Genomic DNA, 22,738 nt, shown 5'->3' with positions numbered 1-22,738 from the left:
CTCACTTTGTAGACCAGGCTGGCCTCGAACTCAGAAATCCACCTGCCTCTGCCTCCTGAGTGCTGGGATTAAAGGCGTGCGCCACCATGCCCGGCCAGCTTTCTTTTGAAATCATTTTTTATTTAGAAATGTTTGCATAGATACATACGTTTACTGCCTTATTTATCTTACAATTCTGGTTTTTGTTTTTAATTTTTAAATTTAAGGTTGTTTGTTTCTTTGTTTGAGATAGTGCTTCACTCTGTAGACCAGTTAACCTGTATTTTATCACATAGTCCAAGCTGGCCTCTTAGTCATAGCAATGAAGGATCGCTTCTACCTCAGCCTTCCAAGTTAAGTTATGGGATTACAGCCTTGACAGACTTAAGGTCTAAGGCTTACTTCTCAGGGTTTTCTAAGAGCAAAGCAACAAAGGACACAAGTGGCCAATGGAGGCGAATGGAGCACGGTCACAGCTTCCTCCAGTCACCCTGTTAGACTGCAGAGCCCTGACTGGTGTAGTGAGCACACGGGAGCCCAGCCAGAAAGATCTGTAGCTCTGTAGACCTGCACAGGCCACAGCAGACCCAGCAGTCTCCATCTGGGTGGTGGACAGAGAACAGACTTCACCTGGGGTGCTGTCCCCATGTAACTGCTGGCAGCGAATGTTCTTCCCAAGGTTCAATTAACAATGAACTCCTGGGAAATAAGCTCTTTATGCATCGTTCACCTCCTAGCCTTGACTCAGATACTTCAAGAGAGCAACGGTACGGCAGGAGAGGCGGCCCCGGGGTTGAGAGCCCGCACTACTCTTGCAGAGGGTCAGAGTTTGACTTCTAGCAACCAAGTCAGGCAGCTCACAACCGCAGGAAACCAGCTCTAGGGCACCCAGTGCTGCCTTCTGGCCTCTGAGGGGCCTGTGCTCATGAGCACACCAACACACACACACAAAGACACACACACACACTTACAATTAAAAATACAATTTGAAGTATCAATGCCTATTAGTAATAAGTTGGGACTACCCGATACTGTCCATCCACACATAGTCTCAACACTCAACAACCATGAGCCCCAGACCACTTCAGGACGGAGGCCGAGAGCTACTGGCATGGCTGAGCTGGGCTCCTGAAGGCACAGGGGACTTACATCTCCCTCAGCCCAATTCCAAGACTATCTACCACTGCAGTTTCAACCTGTGCACCAAAGCACCCAGCATCCTAACACATAAACAAACAGGCTGCAAGATGCTGCAAGCTCTCTCAGGAAACCCTCGACATGACACCTCACACACCATCTGTTTTTCTAAGCAGCAGCTGAACCGTGAGAAGAGCAATGCTTATTGTTTGCAGCTAACTGTTTAAGACAGAGAACTGTGAAGCACTTCTTTGTCTAGGAACTATGTGAACAAAAGTACCGAGTTCCATGAGCTGAGAACACACGGCCAGCAGGATGTCTTCACCGTGTGTGTGTGTGTGTGTGTGTGTGTGTGTCTGTGAGACAGACAGACAGACAGATAGACAGACACACACACACACACACACACACACACACACACACACACTCAGCTACACTGAAGGCTGGATGGCCCTGAATGCTTCACTTCACCCTGGGAACCCCTTCCCTCCCTCCCTCCCTCACCTCATAAGACCCCGCAAAGTGGCCATCACAGTCTGCTGAGCTGGGTGAGGTGGTGCCACCGTGCCCGGTGAAACCTTTCTTTAGTTACCAACTCCCCCATCAATCTCATCATTTTAAATCTTGTGACAGGGTCTGACTGTGGAGTCCCCACTGGCCTGGAACTCACAGATCTACTAGCCTCTGCTGGAATTAAAGGGGTGTGCCATCATGTCCTGCCAAATCTTTTCTAAGGCAGGGTTTCACTGTTTAGACCAGTTTGGCTTCAAATTTGTGACCCTCCTGCCCTATCCTTCTGAATTAGCCACCACACCCAGCTTGGGCTCTAAGGATTTTAAGAATGTTTTCTTTTGATTTAACTGGGATCATACACACCTCTTTCAAAAATGCCACAATTTCCCCTCTTCAATGTCAGCACCTAGAAAGGCCAGAATTCTTTCCCTACCACAGAGCCTGGACCAAAGACCCCAGGGAGCTTGCAAGCTCAGGCCCTCCCTGACAGTGGCAGCAGACTGCTTGCCCTTTCTTGTCCCAGGTCATCCGTCCCTGCCTGTTTTCAATGGAAGGTGTGCCAGGGACAGCAAGGGGAGATGCTTCTATCCACAGGAACTGCAGGATTGGAAGAAAAATAAACAAAGGGGGTAGAGTGTGGACAGAGGACAGAGGCATGCGGGGAGCTCACGCACCAAAGGCAAATGGACAGAGGCACACTGGAGACACTGGGTGCCCCTGAGTGCGGCACTGTCAGAGGACTGCCACAGCTAGTCTGATGGTTTCTAGGACAGCAGCACCACCTTCTGTGGAGTGATCAAAGCACATAAGGCGACTGCTTACTGAGGTGAGACCAGACACCAAGGAAAGCAAGCATGGGTTAGAAGCATGCAGGTGTTTAGCTTCTCTTGGCATACCAAGTTGCCCCCCTTCTCTGATTTGTAACTTGGGCCTTTCTATCTCAGACTGACGAAGACCAAAGGGTCCCGTATAGGTGGATCTGGAGTTAGAGTCTCATTCACTTCAATGCAGGGGACTGCACCCAGGAGCTGCTCCAGGTGTCAAGAGTGGCAAAACTAGGTCCCAGTGCTCCAAAGGCTGAGGCAGCAGGGTGGGCAGACTGAGGCCAGCCTATGCTACAGTGAGACCCTGTCTCACAGAACAAAGTAACAGGAACCAGGAGGTGGGGTCTTGGCAGAGACCCATGCTGTTCCAGCCCGATGACCTGCACTCAACCCCATAACATATGCAGAGAAGTGGTTCCAGAGCTGTTCTGTGGCCTCTGCATGTGCACACGCACAACATACCCCTGCCTCCACAGCTAGACACACACACAATAATAACAAAGGTTTAAAACATAAAGGAGCAAGACAAACAAAAATGCCATTTCTAGTCTTGGTACCTTTTCGCTTTTTTGTTTTGTTTTGTTTTTGGCTTTTTTTTTTCCGAGACAGGCTTTCTGTGTAGCCCTGGCTGTCCTGGAACTCACTCTGTAGACCAGGACTTCCCTCACCTGCCTCTGCCTCCCAGAGTTCTCCATTAAAGGAGTGGGCCTCGGCCTTTTTTGTTTCTTTTACTTTGGTTTTTTGGAGACAAGCTCTCAAAATGTATTCTTGAAACTTGCTCTATAGAGCAGGCTGGCTTGAGCTCATTAGGTCCACCTGCCTCTGTCTCCCGAGCACCGAGATTAAAGGTGTGTGCACTATGTTAGCTTGCTAACAGCAGCAAGAGAATTCTCAACTTTGCCCTCTCCCATAACCTCTCCTCTCCGGGGAGTCTCAAACCCTTTGGGGATTTGTTCAACCTCAACACAACCCACAAACTAGAATATTAATGACAAATCCTTTTTATTTATTTATTTTTAATTTTTTGAGACAGGGTTTCACTGTGTAGGCCTGGCTGTCCTCGAACTTGCTATGTAGATGATCAAGCTGGCTTTACATGCATCTAAAAATCTTCTACAAAACAGTGAGATTACTACCTTATGAATAACTCAAACCATTTTGGCTAGAGATGACAGAAAAGTCTCCATTGTATGACAGCAAACCTTCCATTTAGCTCTGTGCTGTTTCAGGTCTGCATCCGGCTGTCACTGCCCTCCCTCCCAGCTTTCACACACCACAGCATGCCTGCCTGCCCGCCGTTTCAGAGCCCTCCCGCCCTGTTTCTTTAGTGCCCTCACCTTCATGCCTGTTCCTCTCACCACACTGAGGTTCCAAGCACAGGCCTCGCTATTCTGTAGTCAACGACATTGGCTAACCAGCCTGGGAAGTGAGTAGAGGCAGCGGATACTACCAACCGCAGGCACCCAGCACTACTTTAAGCCTCATCAAACGAAAGAGGCAGATTTCATCATGATGCCCATTCCCAGAGAAGAGAAACCGAGGCTCTGGTCTGGTGTTGGGAAATCATCCATGGTAAAAGGCCTACCGAAGTGTTGAGAGACGCACCAGAGGTTGGGCACTGTGGCTTGTGCTTGGGAGGCTGAGGCAGGAGGATTACTGAGAATCTGAGAGCAGCCTGGAATACTGGGCATTCCAGGCCAGCCTGGGCTTTAGCCTGTGAGATTCTCTCAAAACCAAAACAGCTGGGAGTAGTGGTGCAATCCTGGCAGAGGCAGAGGCAGAGGCAGAGGCAGAGAGGCAGAGAGGCAGAGAGGCAGAGGGGCAGAGGGGCAGAGGCAGACAGATCTGCTGTACAGATAAATTCCAGAACAGCCAGGGCTACAGATACAGCCTGTCTTGCAGGACAGACAGACAGACAGACACACACACACGCACACGACACACAAACATATACACACATGCACACACACATGCATACATACACACACACACACACACACACAAACAGTAGAATAGAGCAACTGTTTTAGCAAACTACCAATTAAGTTTCTGAGTGTTCACATGGTTGCATGCATGCGTGTGTGTGTGTTGTCTGCACGTGTGTACATGGAGGTCAGAGGTAGGAGTCTGGGATCCTCCTACATTACTCTCCACCTGATTGTCTGAGATAAGGTCTTTCATTGAACCTGGAGCTCTAAGGCTCTCAGGCTACATCCTGCCCCATGCTGAAGTCAGAGTCTGCATCTCAGTTGAACTTCTAAGATATCGATATATACAATGAGCAGAAGCTCCTTGGGATCTGCATTTTCAAGCTGTGTCAGGAAACCAAATGTTTTGAAAGCCCCTACATAACCAGTTAAAATTAGATCCTTAAGGTAGAGAGTGCCATCTAGTGGACAGACAGCCATGATGCAACTCATTAGCTTAACAAATAGAAGATAAACTACAAGACCTGCTCTAGCAATATGTCTGTCCTCTTAGAATTATTCAAATCAAAAATTTAGAACAACAAAATCCTCTCATATAAATCCAACAGAGCTGGGGAGATGGCTCAGAGGTTAAAAGCACTTGCGGTTCTTGCAGAAGAGCTCAACTCCTAGCACACAGCTGACAGCTCACAACCAACTCTAACTCTAGTTCCAGAAAGTGACACCTCTTCTGGCATCAGTGGACACCCGTGTGTGTGTGTGTGTGTGTGTGTGTGTGTGTGTGTGTGTGTGTCCTGTTCTTTATTTCCTGCTCTTCCAGAGGGCAGTAAGTCTTCTGTGTTCCACAGGGCTCCCCTCTCACAAAGATGTACCTTTCCTCAAGCATCTGCTGTTGGCTCCGGCTGCATACATAGCAGAGGGTGGCCTAGTCGGTCATCAATGGGAGGAGAGGGCCTTGGTCCTCTGAAGGCTCTATGCCCCAGTATAAGGGGCTGCCAGGGCCAGGAAGTGGGAGTGGGTGAGTTGGTGAGCAGGGGGAGGGGAGAAAGGATAGGGGGTTTTTGGAGGTGAAAGGGGATAACATTTGAAATGTAAATAAAGAAAATACCTAATAAAAAAGATGACATAAAAAAAAAAAACTTTTGCTGCTGGGATCACAGTACTGAATAGTGATGACAGCCAAGTACATGCCAACTTCTCTAGGTGGCCTTTAGTCTTAAACCATAAGCCTGCCCCATACTCTCCTGCCAGGCCAGTTCTTAGCCTGGGTTTTTTACTCTGCACAAAAAATAGTTTGCACATGGTTTCTGGGCTCCACACTGTCTACTCCTGCATCCTCAGTAAAACACATTCCGAGTCTTCTGCAGTCTTTCTGAGTCTATACCAATGGCTGCACAGCCATATCTGATGATGGAATGGCTCATGCTATATATTCAGCAGATACACTGCCCCCTTCCATAGCTCACACCTACGAATTCAAACAGCTATGGTTTAATTTCTTTTTTTAAATTGCATCTGCGTTGAACATGAGATTTTTTTTTATCGTTTTCTGAACAATACAGTGTAACAATAATTTGAGATAATCTGGAACTAGCAGGGGGAATCATATTAACGTGTGTTATATATGTATAGGTCATATGTAAATATACCATTTTAAATAAAGACTGTGAGAAGCTCTGGATTTGCATATGTACAGGGCATGAGACTACTGTTTTATATTACAACCAGGCTTAAGTCTCCTAGGTGTCACTAATGCACCCTTGATGGTGTGGGCTTATTTCAGAGCAGCTTGCAACTGTGAAATGTGGTATCTACTCCTCCAAGGGAGATGTCTGCATTATAAAGCATGACTCTGCAAAAGGTACATTTCCAAACTCCTGGGCCTTCATTACCACAGGAGCATTAGGACTGCGACAAGAGCCACTAATTACCCTCAGCGGCTTCTGGACAGACCTATGAGAAGGAATGCTGCTTCAAAAAAGACCATGTGTGTGCGTGACTTGCACATACCTGGGAAAACTAGGCTGGACTTAAGCGTGTATGGACTGTAGGACCCAGACTGGCCTCTTGTGGTTTTTATCTCAAGCTTCAGGAATTCCTAGTGGCCTTAAGGGTCTTCATTAAACTGGCCTGATCCCAGAAAATGTCCATTCTGTGTGCTAGTGGGACAGATCCTGACCCCATGTTTGACCTGAGTCAGAATGTTAAAAGCCTTGGTTGAATCCAGCCACCCGCCACAGCCAACACCAAATACCTTTGGGTCATCAGCCTCAGGTTTTTCAGTCTCTGAATCGTCATCTTCCTACAAGACAAAGAATTTAGAGGATTAAACTTAAAAGGAGTGGGCCTGCGTTGTCTTACACACATAACCAGCGGTTGGAGTAAACAGACTGTTTTCCTAGCCGGAGTCACCCCACCAAGAACCCTTCCCTACCACACAACCCAGAACTAGAGAGAGAGAAAGGAAAAGGAGATGTTTTGGAGGGGGTGGGGGATCAGCAGCTCAAAATCATGGTGCCATCATCTACATCAGTGAAAATTCCTGAAGGAAACTGTGTGAAGAGAGGGAAGATGCAACATGTTCCGCGGTTATTTAAGCCAAGGTTATGAATTCTCTTACCACTTCTACATTCATACCCACAACCACCACACTGCTCACCAGTCAGGTGGCACCTCAAGCCATAAGCACTGACAGGAAGGTGGGCATCAAATCACCAGACCAAGTGACCAGGAGAGGGGGAACTAAAGGGCGAGGGCCAGCCTTTTGGGGTGCTCACATGACTGCCACTGATCCACTGTTCTCAGCCCTCTTCCTTACCCAAAGGAGATCTGCCTGAGTCAAAACCATGGGAGTACTGAATTCTCCAATGTAAGCCTACAACTCCATAAGGCCAAAAGCTAAGAAGCAGATGTGAACCACTTACTACACTTTATCCCAAACACAACATGGCACTCCAGATGTTAACACAAACAAGCTCCACCTCGATGGTTTTTAGACAAGTGCCCTGGACGGTGCCAGGGAAGCAAAAGCTTGCAATGCAATGCCACCTATGGTGCTCTCTCAAAATGAAGCCAACTACACAGTCAAAGATGGAGCTTGGAAGAATGCTCGCACAGTCCCCAGTATCCACACTGGGGAAAACTAAAATATCATACATAGTTTGAATATGACAGAAAGTAGATGTGGGTTAGTATTTTAATAACACATGCACACACACACACACACACACACACACACACACACACACACACACAATGCGCACACACACACACACACACACACACACGGAAAGTAAAAAAACTTAACAAAGCTACCTTCCTTCTAGCTAAGGATGACCTTGAACTTGTAACCCTCATTTCATGCTGGGGTTACAGGCTGTGAACCACTATGACTAATAGCTGTTGTTGATGCTGGGGAACAACTCTCTGGCTTTACCCCTACTACTACTACTACTACTACTCAGACACACACACACACACACACACACACACACACACACACACACACTCCAGTTTCCACAAGTTTTCTTAGCAATTTTATTCAACTCTGAATTATCACTGATGGGTGGGATAAAGGCATGAAGAATTCTCAAAAGGGAATACAAAATACATTCTGTGAAATGTTTTATTTGCGTTTTTATGTGGTACTGGGGATCAAACCCAGGGTCCTGCAAATGCTAGGCAAGTGCTATCGCTGTACCACTGAGCCACATCCCCAGTCTTTATTTTTACTTATTTGAAACAGGAATATACTCTTAAATCTTCAATCTTCTTGCTTTAGCACCCTGAATGCTAGAATATTTGCAGGACATGGACCATTAAACCTAGTTTAAAAAACATTCTATGTAAATGTTATATGCTAGCCTTTACATATCAACATATAACAAACAAACAAACAAAAAACCCAAACAACAACATGAAGAACAAAATAAAGCATGCTGTGAGTGTTTCAATGACCGCTGCTTTTACTATGCCAGATTCAAGATCCAAATTCAATTTTAGATGCCTTTTTGTGCTTAGCAACAGCTTGAATTTCCTTGCCTCTTCCCCTTCCAGACTTTAAAATTCCAAGTCATCCTGCTCAGGTGGCTGTGTACCATCAGATGCTTCTCACCTTGATAAGGACACAGTCCTCCTTTCTTTGTTACCTGCACCTACTTAACTTCAAGGAAGTTCTGGAAGAACCAGGGGACTCTGACAAAAACACCAATGGAATATAACAAAAGAATCCAAAGTGTGGATGACAGGGAGAAAACTTCCCTTCCTTACCTTGTTACAAAGTGAAGTACTAACCCCAACTTAATACAAAGTTGATCACAGATATGTAAGTGACACACTAGTTAGGACAAACACATTTATACAAGTGGGAAGATTAGTTAAACTCACAAAGCAACATAAAATACCCACTGATACTAAGGTTACGAAAGTAACCAAGCTAGGCCTAGTGCAACATAGTTATAACCCCAGCTCTCAAGAAGCTGACACAGAGGAGCTGGAGCTCAGGGATAAAAGGTTTAGAATCAGTGTGGGCTTCATAAGACCCCATCTTAAAAAATGCAAAACAAATCAAAAGCTAAGACAATGTGGTCCACGTGAAAACAAAACAACTTAACTTTCAAAAAGAGCTACTACCACCCAAACAACTCAGCTCTTTTCCTTCTTTCTGTGGTGCTGGGGATCAAGTCCTTGACATGCTTAGGCAAAGCACTCTCCCATGAGCTACATCCTCAACTGGTACCAACTGGTTCCAAACCAAAAGGGAAAAGGGACAGAGTTGACCGCGGAATGGAATAGTGTTTCAACAGCTCTGGATCTGGAAGATTTACCCACCGACTGCTTACTGTTCTCGTCCTCCTCTTCTTCATAACCATCCTCATCACCCCCTAGGCGAGAGAAGTCGTCCTCTCCATAGGCGTCAGATACCAAGCCACCTTTCTCCTCTGAAAGAGGAGAGAAAGGGGGAGAGGGAGGGAGGGAGGGAGGGAGGGAGAGAGAGAGAGAGAGAGAGAGAGAGAGAGAGAGATGTAAAAATGTTTCTGAAAATTGAATGGCCAAGATTATTTCTGAACTTAAAAAGGAAAGCTAAGTCTCAAGTAGGTGGTTATAGGCCCAGACTGAATTTGTACTTAGGAAGAACAATTAAGACCAGGGGTTGGGGGATGGGGATTTAGCTCAGTGGTAGAGCTCTGAGTTCTGTCCTCACCTTGGGGGGTGGGGGAGGAAGAAAAAAAAAAAAAAAAGACCGGGGGTTGTGCCAGGAATGGCGGTGCACACCTTTGAACCCAGCACTCGGGAGGCAGAGGCAGAGGCAGGAGGATCTCTGAGTTCAAGGCCAGCCTGGTCTACAGAGTGAGTTCCAGGACAGCCAGGACTAGAGGGAGATCCTATCTCAAAACAAACAAGAACAGGGGTATTGGAAGATGGCTGTTATATGAGTGCATAATGTACAGGGTTTGGTGTCCCATGCTTTTAATCCTAGCTCTCTGGAGACAGTGCCAGGCAGATCTTTTTAAGTTTGAGAGTTTGGTTTCCAGTACCCACAGCAGGCAGTTCACAAATGCCAGCTTCAGAAGAGCTGATGCCTCCCTCTGCCCACCATGGGCAGAGCTCACAGGCATGGCCCACTCCATATGTATAGACATATATGAAAAGAAAACCAAACATTAAATTCATGTTCTAATACTTTCAGTTCAGGCTGGGGAAGTAACAAAGTAGTGGGGTGCTTTCAAAAAGTGTAAGGCCCTGGGTTTGATTCCCAGCAGTTCCGAGGGTTGGGGGTCTAGTACACACTGTTTGCCTATTAGGGAAGTTAAAGTCTTCCCCTCTTTGAACCAGCCCAGATGGTTACTTAAACTCCTGTTTTGTTTTGGTTTTTCCAGACAGGGTTTCTCTTTGTAGTCCTGGCTGTCCAGGAACTCACTCTGTAGACCAGGCTGGCCTCGAACTCAGAAATCCGCCAGCCTCTGCCTCCCAAGTGCTGAGATTAAAGGCTACCAAACCCTGGCTTAAACTCCTGTTTTGACATACCATACACATCTCTATCTTGTGTCATATGCATCCTCAAAAACGCCTTCTATGCACAAGACTGTCTTCCTCATTGTTTTGCCCCTACTTTGCAGATGAGAAGACCCAAAGCTCTGGTATATCAGGGAATTTGCTTCCTTCGAGAAATCTGTTCCCAAGGTGGTTTGCAGTCTGAGGACAACAGAATTACTGACTGACAGGCTTTGCAAACTCACCAAAAACCAGAATCACCCTAGAGCCTTAAAAGGCTTAAGGATGTCCAGCATATCCTATGAAAAAGCTATGGAGAGATGCATTTTTAAAAACTCTACGGCAGACTTAGAAGAAACGATTCCTAAAAAGTTACCAACTTAACGAAACACAAGTCTTATCATCCTCCAGGTACATTTCACTCCTCTCTTCCCCAACGAGACAGGGAGGTCTCGACTGATGCGGCCCCCCTTGGTCCACCCTCGGGCGGCATATTGCCTTGCACAGAGGATCGCAGAAAGAAAGATCACTCGTACTGCACTAGAGGTTCTAATGCTGTCTGACCTAGGACATCCACTGCGCTTCGGGGTTCCAGGATGCGATACCTAGAGCACAAAGAGCATCTCCTCCCCAAGCCCCGCTAGAGAGGCAGTATTTGGTAAACATGACAGATCTCCCTCCTTTCCAGCTCAAGTCTCACCAGCCGCACCGCCCACAGCGTCGACTCCAGTTTCGCCATCAGATTCAGGGTCTGAATATTCCGCATAAATTGCAAGAGACGACAAAACGTTCTTCTTCCCCGCCATCTTATTCCCACAGCACGGTGTGGCTCAGGCCTATGACTCATAAGCCGATTTAGGGGCGAGAAAACCAACTTCTTCCGGATCCCAGGAGACGCCGCGCCCGAATGACAACCAATCAAAAGGGCCGCTTCTGGGCATGGCTCCGCCCCTATGCTCAGCTCTTGGTAACGTCATCAGCACGGGACGGAAGTAAGGTCTTGCGGCTTCTACTTCGCTGACTTCTCCGGCGGTTTGGCTTCTGAGTTCGGGTTAGGGAGTTGTGCTCTTTGAAAAGCTGCAGAGACAACCGAAAAAAGCCTGGGGTCTGACATCGTGGGGAGCATTTGACTGGCGGAGGGCGAGAGCTGTGGACGTGGGGGCTCAGAGGAGGACGGGGGGTCGGCGTCCTAGATGAATGGTCTCCGTGGCTTCGCTTCTAGAACAAGGACCCTAGAAAAAGGATTCCAAGTTCTCCAGTCGGCTTTGAGGACGTGTGTGGGCTTTGTTATGGTCCGGTTTCTAGTTCTGTTCTCCTGACCTGCAAAGTTCGTTGTTTTTATTTTCATTAAAGGGAGAAGTAACGTTGATTCCCTCAGGGATGTACTGCGTGAAGCAATTCAGCCTTCACTTTTACTGCTGGAGAATGAGCTCTTTGAGTGTAACATAGCAGCTTATTCGGCAGGAGAAACAGGCCTTATTTTAAAGTGGAGCAGAGGGTTTCTTGGGATTGCCTTTGCTCACCTTTGCGTTAACCTTTTGGCTGCTGCTTTTTGCAAAGATGAGCACCCGTCCTTTCTCCACTCCCTTCGACCGGGAGCGGCGAGTCCGGAGCACCCTGAAGAAAGTCTTTGGCTTTGATTCTTTTAAAACACCTTTACAAGAGAGTGCGACCATGGCTGTAGTGAAAGGTAACATACCAAGCGACCTGTTTTTGCAGACTGCTGGCTGTACCGTAGCAGCTCTGTAGCACAACACCTACCTCCTCACCCTTTGGCAATCTTTGGAAACCACTGGTTTGGAATTCTTTCGTGACCAAAGCTGGGGGGTGGGTATTTGCTGGGTATCTATCTGTTTGTTTGTTTATTGATAGTCTATGTAGCCCTGGCCGGCCTGGAATTCCCTATATACATCAAGTTGGCCTCAAACTTGAGCCGGTCCTTCTGCCTCTAGATTATTAAGTACTGGTATTACAGGTGTGGGCTATCATAACCTGCTACAAATTTTGGACAGAACCACTCACACTTCTGTTTTTTTTCATAGCGAGACTCACAGTTTGTCTTTGACTTCTGCTCCTAGATTCCCGTTCTTGTCCCTGTGCATGTAGTAGCAAGGATGGCAGTAATGCTTAATCTTATCAGTGACCTAGGTAATTCTCTGCTTGAAGATGGAGTCGCTTGAGTTCCAGGTAGAGAAGGAGAGACTAATAATACTGTAAGGTGGAGATAGCTTGTCCAGATGGGAGCAGCAGTGTCACCAATGACAGACTTATTAACAGAGGACTGAATGATAAATAGCTTTGCATGTCTACCCCGGCGTGCCCAGTACTCTGCGTCCCTGGATGTCTAATTCAGACAGTCATATCCTAGCAGCTCAAGCCTTGTTTTGATTTTTTTTTTTAGACAGGTTCTCACCATGCAGCTTTGGCTTCTTAGATAGCTCAGAACTAGCTATGTAGACCAGGCTGGCCTCAAATTCCCAGAGACCTGTCTTCCTCTACCTAAACCTCCTGAATGCTTTCTTACTTTTTGGCTTTTTTGAAATACAGTTTCTCTCTGTAGCCTTGACTGTGCTGGAATTCACTTTATAAACCAGACTGGCCCGGCACTCAGAGATCCTTCTGCATCTGCCTCCTGAGCGATGGCATTAAAGGCGTGCGCCACCACACCCAGTGAACGCTCTGTTTAGAACTTTTTGTTTGTTTTGCTTTTACTACCCTTATTTAAGTATTGTTAAGGACCAATGGTGAAAGACTTCCAGACTCAATTTAGAGTGTAATTAGCCAAATTTAGTAAAGCTGTTGGCAGGGCCACAGTCTCTAACCCAAATCAGAGACATGCTACACAGAGGTGGCTGAAGAAGGGCTTTTAAAGGCAAAATCCCCCAAAGCTGCCAAGATTAGATAGTCAAGGTGACCTCTAAATAGTCCTTGAATGTCTGCATAAGCAAGTTACAGAAGCCACAAACTACAGTTAGTCATAGCATAACAGGTCACCGCCGCAGGTCCCTGAGCGGGGTCAGGGAGTCAGGGTGGGAATTTATCTTCCAGAAACATTGAGTCAGAGACAGATGGGCACCTAGCACAAAATGGAGTTTCTTTAGCCATCACAGTATCACTGTTAGAAGCAGTTTTTCTCAATGTCTGGGTCTCCCAAGGTCTTTTACATAGGAAGAGTGGGGAAGGGAATACATTGAAACAAACGTTATACCAAGACACTCCTGTGAACGTTTGTTCTGCTTGGTGTTTTTCCTACATTCTCATTTGATTTACAACAACCAGGGCCAGGCTTAGCTGGACAGGCCTATAATCCCAGCATTTGGAAGGCAGAGTCAGGAGGATCAAGCAAGTTCAAAGCCAGCTCAGTCAACAGCAAATTCCAAGCCAGCCACTGTTAAGTAGTGAAAATCCTTTGATCCCAGCACCCAGGAGGCAGAGGCAGGCGGATCTCAGAGTTTGAAACCAGTCTGGTCTACAAATTGAGTTCCAGGACAGCCAGGGCTACACAGAGAAACCTGTCTCAAAAAACCAAAATAAATAAATAATAATAAAGAAAACAAATTACTTCTTCAAAGGTGTTAGTGCAAGAGGCAGACAGGATCTGTTGACGTGTTCTCTGCTGTCTGTCTTTGCAGGTGATAAGGATGTGTTTGTGTGCATGCCCACAGGGGCAGGGAAATCTCTGTGCTTTCAGCTCCCCGCCCTATTGGCCAATGGGATCACCATTGTAGTCTCTCCTCTCATCGCCTTGATTCAGGTGAGTCTTTCAGGGTGGGAACATGAGACCTCAAAAAGTTGATGAGGGACAAGGGGCGTTTGCGTGTTTGCTTTGGCCATTTTCTTTCCCAGTTTTCAGGAAAGCATACACTGCACCTGGAGCACACCCCTCCTCCGCCCCCCTGCCCTTTTTTGCCCTTCCCTTCTGTTAGTTCACTTTGTCCCCTGCCAATTTTACTTTCAATTTATTTCATATACACTTCATTCATATGCCATTACCTGTAGATCCATCTTATTGGCTTTTTTTTTTTTTTTTAAGCCTATGCTGCCTTTGAACTTCCGATCTTGCCATCTTACCTCAGGAATGCTGGGGTTCTGAGTGTGTAAAATTTCCAGCTATAAAATCCCAGGCCCAGCTTGAAGAGAAGGGATTTTACAGCTGGGAATGTTACTCTCTTGGGCTAGAGGGTTGGCTCGGTCTAAGAGCACTTGCTGTTCTTGCAAGGATCAGGGTTCAATTCTTACCCACGTGGAGGCTCACTGCCTCAGGCACCAGGCCTCAATGTGGTACACAGACATAAATGCAAGCAAAACACACACACACACACACACACACACACACACACACATCACACATGTTAAAGAAATTTTACTTCCCTGTTTTGCCTTTGCCTCTTGTCTGATTTGCCTAGGTAACCATATTGAGTTTCTTTACTACCCAAATGTAGATTTCTCCACTAGTGCATATCACTATGTTGAGTCACGATGAGTTACTGAGATTTTGTTTTTTTTTGTTTTTTTTTTTTTTTTGAGACAGGGTTTCTCTGTGTAGTAGCCCTGGCTGTCCTGGAACTCACTCTGTAGACCAAGCTGGCCTCGAACTCAGAAACCCGCCTGCCTCTGCCTCCCAAGTACTGGGATTAAAGGCGTGCGCCACCTCGCCCGGCGGAGTTACTGAGGTTTTGATGATTTTCTTTTCTTTTTTAAGGAATTGTTTACTTTATTTATATAAGTACACTGTAGCTGTCTTTGGATGCACCAGAAGAGGGCGGCAAATCCCATTACAGATGGTTGTGAGCCACCATATAGCTGCTCATGAACTCAGGACCTCTGGAAGAGCCATTATTGAGCCATCTCTCCAGCCCTATTCTTTTTTTGAGACAGGTATTATCGTGCAGCTCTGGCTGACCTTTGAGTTCCATATATAAGTTAGCCTTGAACTCACAGATTCTCTGCCTACACCACCCCCTCCCCATCTCACCCCTGTGCCGGATTAAAGACATGCTGCCACTTCTGGTTTAGAGGTTCCTTCCTTCTGTTATGTTCCCAAAAAGTATTGGGCCATATCTATGCATGCATATACTCCCTCTCCTGGGTGGGTAGTTGATGATTTGATATGGGGACCATCTGATGTTCTATTTCATTTTGGCACAGTACAGGGATGTGCAACAGAAACGAGGTAGACAGAAACTAAAACTTATTCATGTCAGTCCTGCAGACGCCCTGACTATATTTAGTGCCTGCAGCTGAGCGGGCAGGATTGAGGAAGCACAGGCACGTGGCTAAGAGCCACCAACCATATAGGCAGAGAGGTGGAGAGCAGCAGCAGTGGGAGCACCCGTTCACTCACTCTTCTTTGTTTCCTTTTCTTTTTCCCAACACAGGATCTCTCTGTGTAGCTTTGGCTATCCTGGAAGTTGTTATGTAGCCCAGGCTAGCCTCAAACTCAAGAGATTCACCTTGCCTCTACCTCCTGAGTTTAAAGGCGTGTGCTACCTACCACGCCCATCCTCATTCTGTTCTTTTTTATCTTTTGAGGCAAGGTCCCATATAGCCCAGACTAGCCTCAAACTTAACAAATAGGTGGGGCTGGCCTCAGACTCCTGATCCTCTTGTTTCTGTATCTGAAGTGCTAGGATTACAAGCCTATACCACCAATCCATCTCACCTTTAAGGAACAAAGTCTCATTTCATTCTCATCACAACCCTGTCAGGTAGTTACTGTGGTGGGCAGCAGGGTGAATGTGGTGAATGAGAAGGAATGGAGTTAAGTGAGCCACCATAGATCCACCATAGATCTGACCCCAGAGCCTGTCCTCCCCTCCATTTTACCATCCTTTCCGCTGGGCAAATAGAAAACGTATTGGAGGGTAGCTGGAGGCCCTTCATGGTCCATGGTTGAGGGGCTGAGCTGATTGCCCTGAGGACTCATGATGCTCCACTCCATATTTTTCTTTACTCTCAGGACCAGGTAGACCACTTGCTGGCCTTGAAGGTACAAGTTAGTTCCCTGAACGCAAAGCTCTCGGTACAGGAGAGGAAAGAGCTGCTGTCTGACCTGGAGCGAGACAAACCTCGGACCAAACTTTTGTACATCACCCCGGAGATGGCAGCTTCAGCTTCCTTCCAGCCCACCCTGAATTCCCTCGTGTCCCGAAACCTGCTTTCCTACTTGGTGGTGGATGAAGCTCATTGTGTTTCCCAGTGGGGACATGACTTCCGTCCTGACTATTTGCGTCTGGGTGCCCTACGTTCCCGCTTGGCACATTGCCCATGCGTGGCTCTGACAGCTACAGCCACCCCACAAGTTCAAGAGGATGTGTTTGCTGCCCTGCACTTGAAGCAACCAGTGGCCTCTTTCAAGACTCCCTGCTTCCGGGCCAACCTCTTCTATGATGTGCAGTTCAAGGAACTGATTCCCGATGTCTATGGCAATCTGAGGGACTTCTGCCTTAAGGCTCTTGGACAGAAAGCTGATAACGGGGTGAGGTACTGGGGTATGGAGTCCAGAGCGCTGTCTGCAGCACAGCCACAGCTACTGTTTTCTAGTTATCATAGCTGGGGTTCTCTGGTCCCAGATCCTACTGTGATAGACAGGTAAACAGTCCTTGCATGTTTAGCAGGCCTACTCAGGGTTTTCAGAGAGGAGATGGGGATTAGAAAGTCTGGAGTTTGGATTTTGGATTTTGGATTTGGTCTTCCCTCACCTTTTTTTGTATACTAGGTCTCACTATGTAGCCTTGGGTGTTAAGGAACCCCCTAATTTAGATCAGTTTGGCTTTGAACTCAGAGCCTTGTCCCTATTGCTGGGATTAAAGGCATACAATACCACTATGCCAGGATTGGTCTTGCTTTTTTTTTTATTTTCAAAGTGATGAGCCCTGTTGGCTGTCCCACCTCAGAGAAGACGGGGACATTGGTGAGAGAGAGCGTGGAGCTTTGAAGAGTGCTGTGCTCTAGCGAGTGGGCTGATTGTACCACCCTTCCCCTGACTGACTCCCTCCCACCTCTTCCTGCGCAGTCATCCTCTGGCTGTGGCATTGTCTACTGCAGGACTAGAGAAGCTTGTGAACAACTGGCCATTGAGCTCAGCAGCAGGGGTGTGAGTGCCAAGGCTTACCATGCAGGTAAGAGGGCCACCTCTCCATCCCTTTCATCGCCACATGCCTCTTAGTGTGCTCCTTAATGGGTCCTGAATATCAGGTGATCTGTCACCCATTTCTAGGTACTCATATAGAGTTAAAGTAATTTACTTAATTCCACTAAAAGCTAGAAACCGGTGACTCTTGAGTTCTTTCTCTACCCAGTGGCAGACAAGGAGCTTTTGTTTTTATGTGTTTGAGTGTCCTACCTTCATGCTGTCTGGATACCACTTGCATGCTTAGTACCCACAGAGACCAGAGCAGGCATTGGATCCCTTGATACTGGAGTACAGATAGTTGAGAATTGTAATGTGGGTGCTTGCCACAGACCACCCCAGTCGGGTATGGGGGTCCCTGAAATGAGGGTCCTCGAAGCTAGGTGGGTAAGGGTTCGGTGGTGACAAACAGAAACAAACACAGAGGCAGTGCGAATCTGAGTGTATTTTGCAGCTCTCAAGCAGGGGATTTTATACATTAAAAAGCCAAACATTACAACTCTTAGAAACTATATCCAGTGAAACAATCACAAATACCAACAAAAATCACTTGGCACAGTAAAACACAAAAATCACCCAAGCATTACAACTTTGAAACTATGTGTTCAGTGAATCACAAACAGAACAGGTAACATCATTATAAACCATCAAAATATAACAATTCTAAAAGGATGTATTCAGTGGGGACTGTCGTCCAAGGCTAGTGGCATATATCCAGGAGCAGGTTAATCTTTAACAGTCAGTGCTCTTAACCACTGAACTAACTTTCCAGCCCCATGGTCAATTATTAAATATCTAGTGCCTGATTTTTAAATAAATCTTCAATACGTAAATTTAAACTATTTTAATTCTTTCTAATTAAGGCTTTCTTTACCATATACCAAAACCCACCTCCAATGACACACATGTAGCCGTATGAAATTTTATTGTTGGGAAAGTTTTTATCTATCATCATAGTTTTGTAAATAATTTAGAAAGCAAAGTGTTGTTTTCCCTGGGGATAAGGTCATGTTAATGGCCCCATCTCTAGGGATGGTTTCTTTCCCATTATTCTCATTTAAGATCTTAGCCTAGGCTACTAGGAACATGTAAATAAGAAAAGGAATAAGAGAAAACAAAACAGATAGATTGTCATGAGAACTATGGCTCAATAATTTTTCTCCAGCGAAGAGTTCCACAACCGGTTCTAGGAGGCCTCCCCCTTTTGAGGTCAATTGTCTCAGTCTGTGGAACTTGTCACACAGATCCTACTGGATGTGGTGTGGCAGGTGCTGTGAATCAAACTCTGGTCTTTTGGAAGAGCAGCCATACTCTTAACTAGTCAACCCTCTCTCTAGCCAGAGGTGATTTTTTTTTTTTTGTGGGCCCAATATTATTAAAAAAAAAATTAAATCTAGACCTCAGACTTTTGAGACATATGGACATAAGTTCTTAGGTCTCATTTTTATTAAATATTCTTTTCCAGTCATGGGCTAAGTTTTTTAAAACAAGGTCTAATTATGTATCTCTGACTGTCCTAGAACTCAGTACTAGTACTGAGATGAAACATGTACCACCATGCCTAGCTGGCTAAGTTCTTCCTTAGTTAAGTTCCTGTACCAAGGTCCTGTAGATAAGAAGTGATGGATCCAGGTTATAGGTTAAGTGTCCAGGACACTGTCACACCCAGAATAACTCCCCACTGCCCCAACGATAAACCCACTAAACCCACAGGGATGTGAGTTTTCCTTGACTGCCTTCCCCTCCTTTCCAGGCCTGAAGGCGTCTGATAGAACACAGATACAGAACGAGTGGATGGAGGAGAAGGTCCCTGTAATTGTTGCGACCATCAGTTTTGGGATGGGAGTGGACAAAGCTAATGTCCGGTAAGTTCTGGTTCTTGCCTTTTTTTCCCAGTTAGGGCTTGGCTTCGGGTGGATTGCCTAGTCCTGTGTACAAAGTCCCAAGTCTTTGTGCATGCCTAGTGCTACCGAGGAGGGAAGCCTCCCGGGGAAATCCCTATTAGACAGGCTGAATGCTTAGTTTCTGAGTGTCATGGTTCCCCACCCCAGGGAACCTGGCAGCAAGCTATCAGGTTGTCCCTTAACAGTCTGGTTGACTCCATCCTTCAGGTAGAACTGCAGGGAGTAACTGTTCGTACCTTCCTCCTATGGAGAGTCAAAGGGGAAGGTCCCATTTCTAACATCCCGTGTTACTGTTTACTGCCCGTCCCTAAGAGCTGGGGCTCAGCTGAGCCTCTTGAGTCTCACTCTAGCTACTCCGTGAGAGGATTTTTCTTTCCAGCCATGGACTGACTTAGGGAAAAAGCTTTTAGACAACTGCCTGAAGCCCTCTGTCCTAGTGCCATCAATAATGCCTTATATGATTTGCAGAGCACTTCTACATGCGTGCCATTAAGCCTTACCATGTCACTGATGGGAATTAGTCACGGTACTAACAGAACAGTACATGTGAGAAATCACAGGTTATAGAATCGAGCTGAGCCCCAGTCTGCCAGGGCTTATTAGGAGCAAACACCCTAGGCTCAGATCCTAGCTCTGTTCTTCCTTCCTGGGTGGGTTTTTTGTTTTTTTTTTTTTAAAGATTTATTTATTTATTATATGTAAGTACACTGTAGCTGTCTTCAGACACTCCAGAAGAGGGCGTCAGATCTTGTTACGGATGGTTGTGAGCCACCATGTGATTGCTGGGATTTGAACTCTGGACCTTCGGAAGAGCAGTCGGGTGCTCTTACCCACTGAGCCATCTCACCAGCCCGGGTTTTTTTTTTTTTAAAGATTTATTTATTGTTATATGTAAGTACACTGTAGCTGTCTTTAGACACTCCAGAAGAGGGCGTCAGATCTCATTATGGATGATTGTGAGCCACCATGTGGTTACTGGGATTTGAATTCAGGATCTTCGGAAGAGCAGTCAGTGCTCTTAACCGCTGAGCCATCTCTCCAGCCCTTCCTGGGTGTTCTTATACACTTACCTCTCCCATCTCCTTTATCATCTGTAGAGTCATGTGATGCTAACAAGTGAAACAGATATAGTAACTCATGCATAGTAGGTACTTAATAAACACCTGTTCCTTCTTCAAAGACTAAAATAAGATCATACAACTCGGAAGTCACAATTTTTACCTTTTTTTTAGACTTTATTCTTATCTTATGGTGTGTTCATGTGCATGTGAGTGCATTACCCATACAGGCTAAAAATGGCAAATCTGGATCAGGAACTATAGGTGGTTGTGAGCCACTCAAAATGGGTACTAATAATTAAGCCTTGGGATCTCTATAAGAGAAGTACAGTTCTTAACAGCTGAGCTATCTCTCTGGCCTCTGATCTTTATTTATTGAGACAGGGTCTAACTGTCTAGTTAGCCTGGACCACCTCATGTAGATGAGGCTGGCTTCAAAATTTCAGATCTATCTCCTGAATGCTCTAGTTAAAGGGGTGCACCAACACATCCAGCCTGTTCTTAAATCTAGTATTTGTCCTGGCCTCTAGCTTTAATGGTTTTGTTGGTTTTCCATTTTTATTTTTTGTGAATGGGTATTTTGCCTGCATGTGTGTCTCTGGACTATTGGTGTGCCTGGTACCTGCAGAGACCACGAGAGATTGGATTCCCTGTCTCTAGAGTCATGGAAGACTGTGAGCTGCCATGAGGGTGCTGGCACTCAGACCCTGTGCTCTGGAAGAGAAGCCAGTGCTCTTAAACATTGAGTGATCCCTTCAGTCCTGGCTCTGAGCCTTTTAATTTGCCATATTTACTAGAATTTCTCCCATACCTTGTGGTATGGCCTCTAAGTTGGGCTGTTCTATGGCAGAGAGACCTGTGAGGGGCTCAGGTGTCTCACCCAGCTGCCTGTGACTTACTCCAGAATCTGTCTCTCTTGTGTGTTAGTTCCTCTGTACCTGGCCACTGTGGAGCAAACTCTTCTGGCAGGAGCACTGCTCCCAGAACACTTAGCTCTTCCGTCACTATCAAGTCCTTTTGCATCCTCCAGGTTTGTTGCTCATTGGAATATTGCCAAGTCCATGGCTGGCTACTACCAGGAGTCTGGCCGTGCTGGCAGGGATGGCAAACCATCTTGGTGCCGCCTGTATTACTCTAGGAATGACCGAGACCAAGTCAGCTTCCTTATCAGGAAGGAACTAGCCAAACTCCAGGTAAGTCCTGGGCAGTAGAAGCCTTTGGTGTGCGAACTCCCCAGTCCATTCATAGAGCCCGTGCTGATCCTGGAGAGCTGTGTAACTGGAGGGGAATCCCTGCCTAGAAAGCATGCCCATGGGGATGGTGTAGAGGGAGAGTAGGCTGCTGGTGACAAGCTGGGTTAGATGTTTGTCAGCATTCAGCTTAGCTGAGTACTGTTGTGTATGTGTGCTTTTTAATGTAGCCAAAATCATTCTTGCCTTGATTTAGTGAACTTTGTTACATAAGTGTTTTTCCATGTTCTCTGGTTTTTCTTTAGCCATTTAAAAATTTTTTTTGCTGGTTATACAGTTATTCATAGAAAGCCCAAAGCAGACCCAAACTAGAAAGAATATGGTGTGAGGTAGGTACATTATAGGTCATTGGGGAGAGGAGAGACTTGAATAGTCAATGCTGAGAAAAAGGTAAAATTAGGTTCCTATATGATATGGGTATGAATTTCAGAAGGATTGGCACCTCAAAATAACTAAAATTAAGGGTAAAATAGTTTATGTTCTTGGGAGAGAAAGATCATCTTGATTTATTTGTTTGCTTATTTATTTATTTGGTTTTTCAAGACAAGGTTTCCTTGTGTATCCCTGGCTACCCTGGAACTCACTTTTTAGAGCAGATGACTTAGAACTCAGAGATCCATCTGCTGTTGCCTTCCAAGTGCTGGAATTAAAGGGGTGGGCCAACATGCCTGGTGGCTTCTTTAGTGCGCATTGTTTGGTGTGGTGGGACCACCACTGGATGTGTGTAGACATCAGGACAACTGCAGGAGTCAGTTCTTGTTCCATCAATTAGGTCCTAGGCATCAATCTCAGGCTGTCAGCTTTGAAGGCAATCAAGTCACACTTACCTGCTAAGTCATCTTGTCAGCACATAGTTCAAGTCACACTTACCCGCTAAGCCATCTAGTCTTTAAAAATAGAAAAAATTCTGAAGACAGCTATGGTGTACTCACATAAAATAAATAAATAAATCTTAAGAGAGAGAGAGAGAGAGAGAGAGAGAGAGAGAGAGAGAGAGAGAGAGAGAGAGATTTACAAAA

The 22,738-nt window shown here is 46.0% G+C and overlaps 2 protein-coding genes across 3 annotated transcripts in view; one reads left to right on the top strand and one right to left on the bottom strand.

Moving 5' to 3' along the window:
* Sap30bp (SAP30 binding protein) overlaps nucleotides 1-11,220 on the bottom strand; it is a 35,790-nt gene extending 24,570 nt beyond the window's left edge. Inside the window, exons 1-3 of one of the 2 annotated variants that reach the window (XM_021213223.2) lie at nucleotides 11,076-11,220; nucleotides 9,212-9,321; nucleotides 6,636-6,683 (exon numbers count right to left, since the gene is read on the bottom strand). In XM_021213223.2, the coding sequence (XP_021068882.1) occupies nucleotides 6,636-6,683; nucleotides 9,212-9,321; nucleotides 11,076-11,181 (264 nt within the window). In that variant the 5' untranslated portion in view covers nucleotides 11,182-11,220. The remainder of the gene's footprint in view (nucleotides 1-6,635; nucleotides 6,684-9,211; nucleotides 9,322-11,075) is intronic. The other variant, XM_021213224.2, reaches the window with a different exon arrangement.
* A 173-nt stretch (nucleotides 11,221-11,393) lies between these two features.
* Nucleotides 11,394-22,738, top strand: part of Recql5 (RecQ like helicase 5) — a 39,209-nt gene continuing 27,864 nt past the window's right edge. Inside the window, exons 1-6 of the mRNA XM_021212590.2 lie at nucleotides 11,394-12,065; nucleotides 14,008-14,129; nucleotides 16,335-16,853; nucleotides 17,391-17,496; nucleotides 19,261-19,372; nucleotides 21,500-21,662. Of these exons, the coding sequence (XP_021068249.1) occupies nucleotides 11,936-12,065; nucleotides 14,008-14,129; nucleotides 16,335-16,853; nucleotides 17,391-17,496; nucleotides 19,261-19,372; nucleotides 21,500-21,662 (1,152 nt within the window). The 5' untranslated portion in view covers nucleotides 11,394-11,935. The remainder of the gene's footprint in view (nucleotides 12,066-14,007; nucleotides 14,130-16,334; nucleotides 16,854-17,390; nucleotides 17,497-19,260; nucleotides 19,373-21,499; nucleotides 21,663-22,738) is intronic.

The sequence above is a fragment of the Mus pahari genome, chromosome 14 (assembly GCF_900095145.1).
Source record: "Mus pahari chromosome 14, PAHARI_EIJ_v1.1, whole genome shotgun sequence".
NCBI lineage: Eukaryota > Metazoa > Chordata > Mammalia > Rodentia > Muridae > Mus > Mus pahari.
Note: the sequence above shows the minus strand (reverse complement) of the source record. Positions and strands in the feature narration are given on the sequence as shown.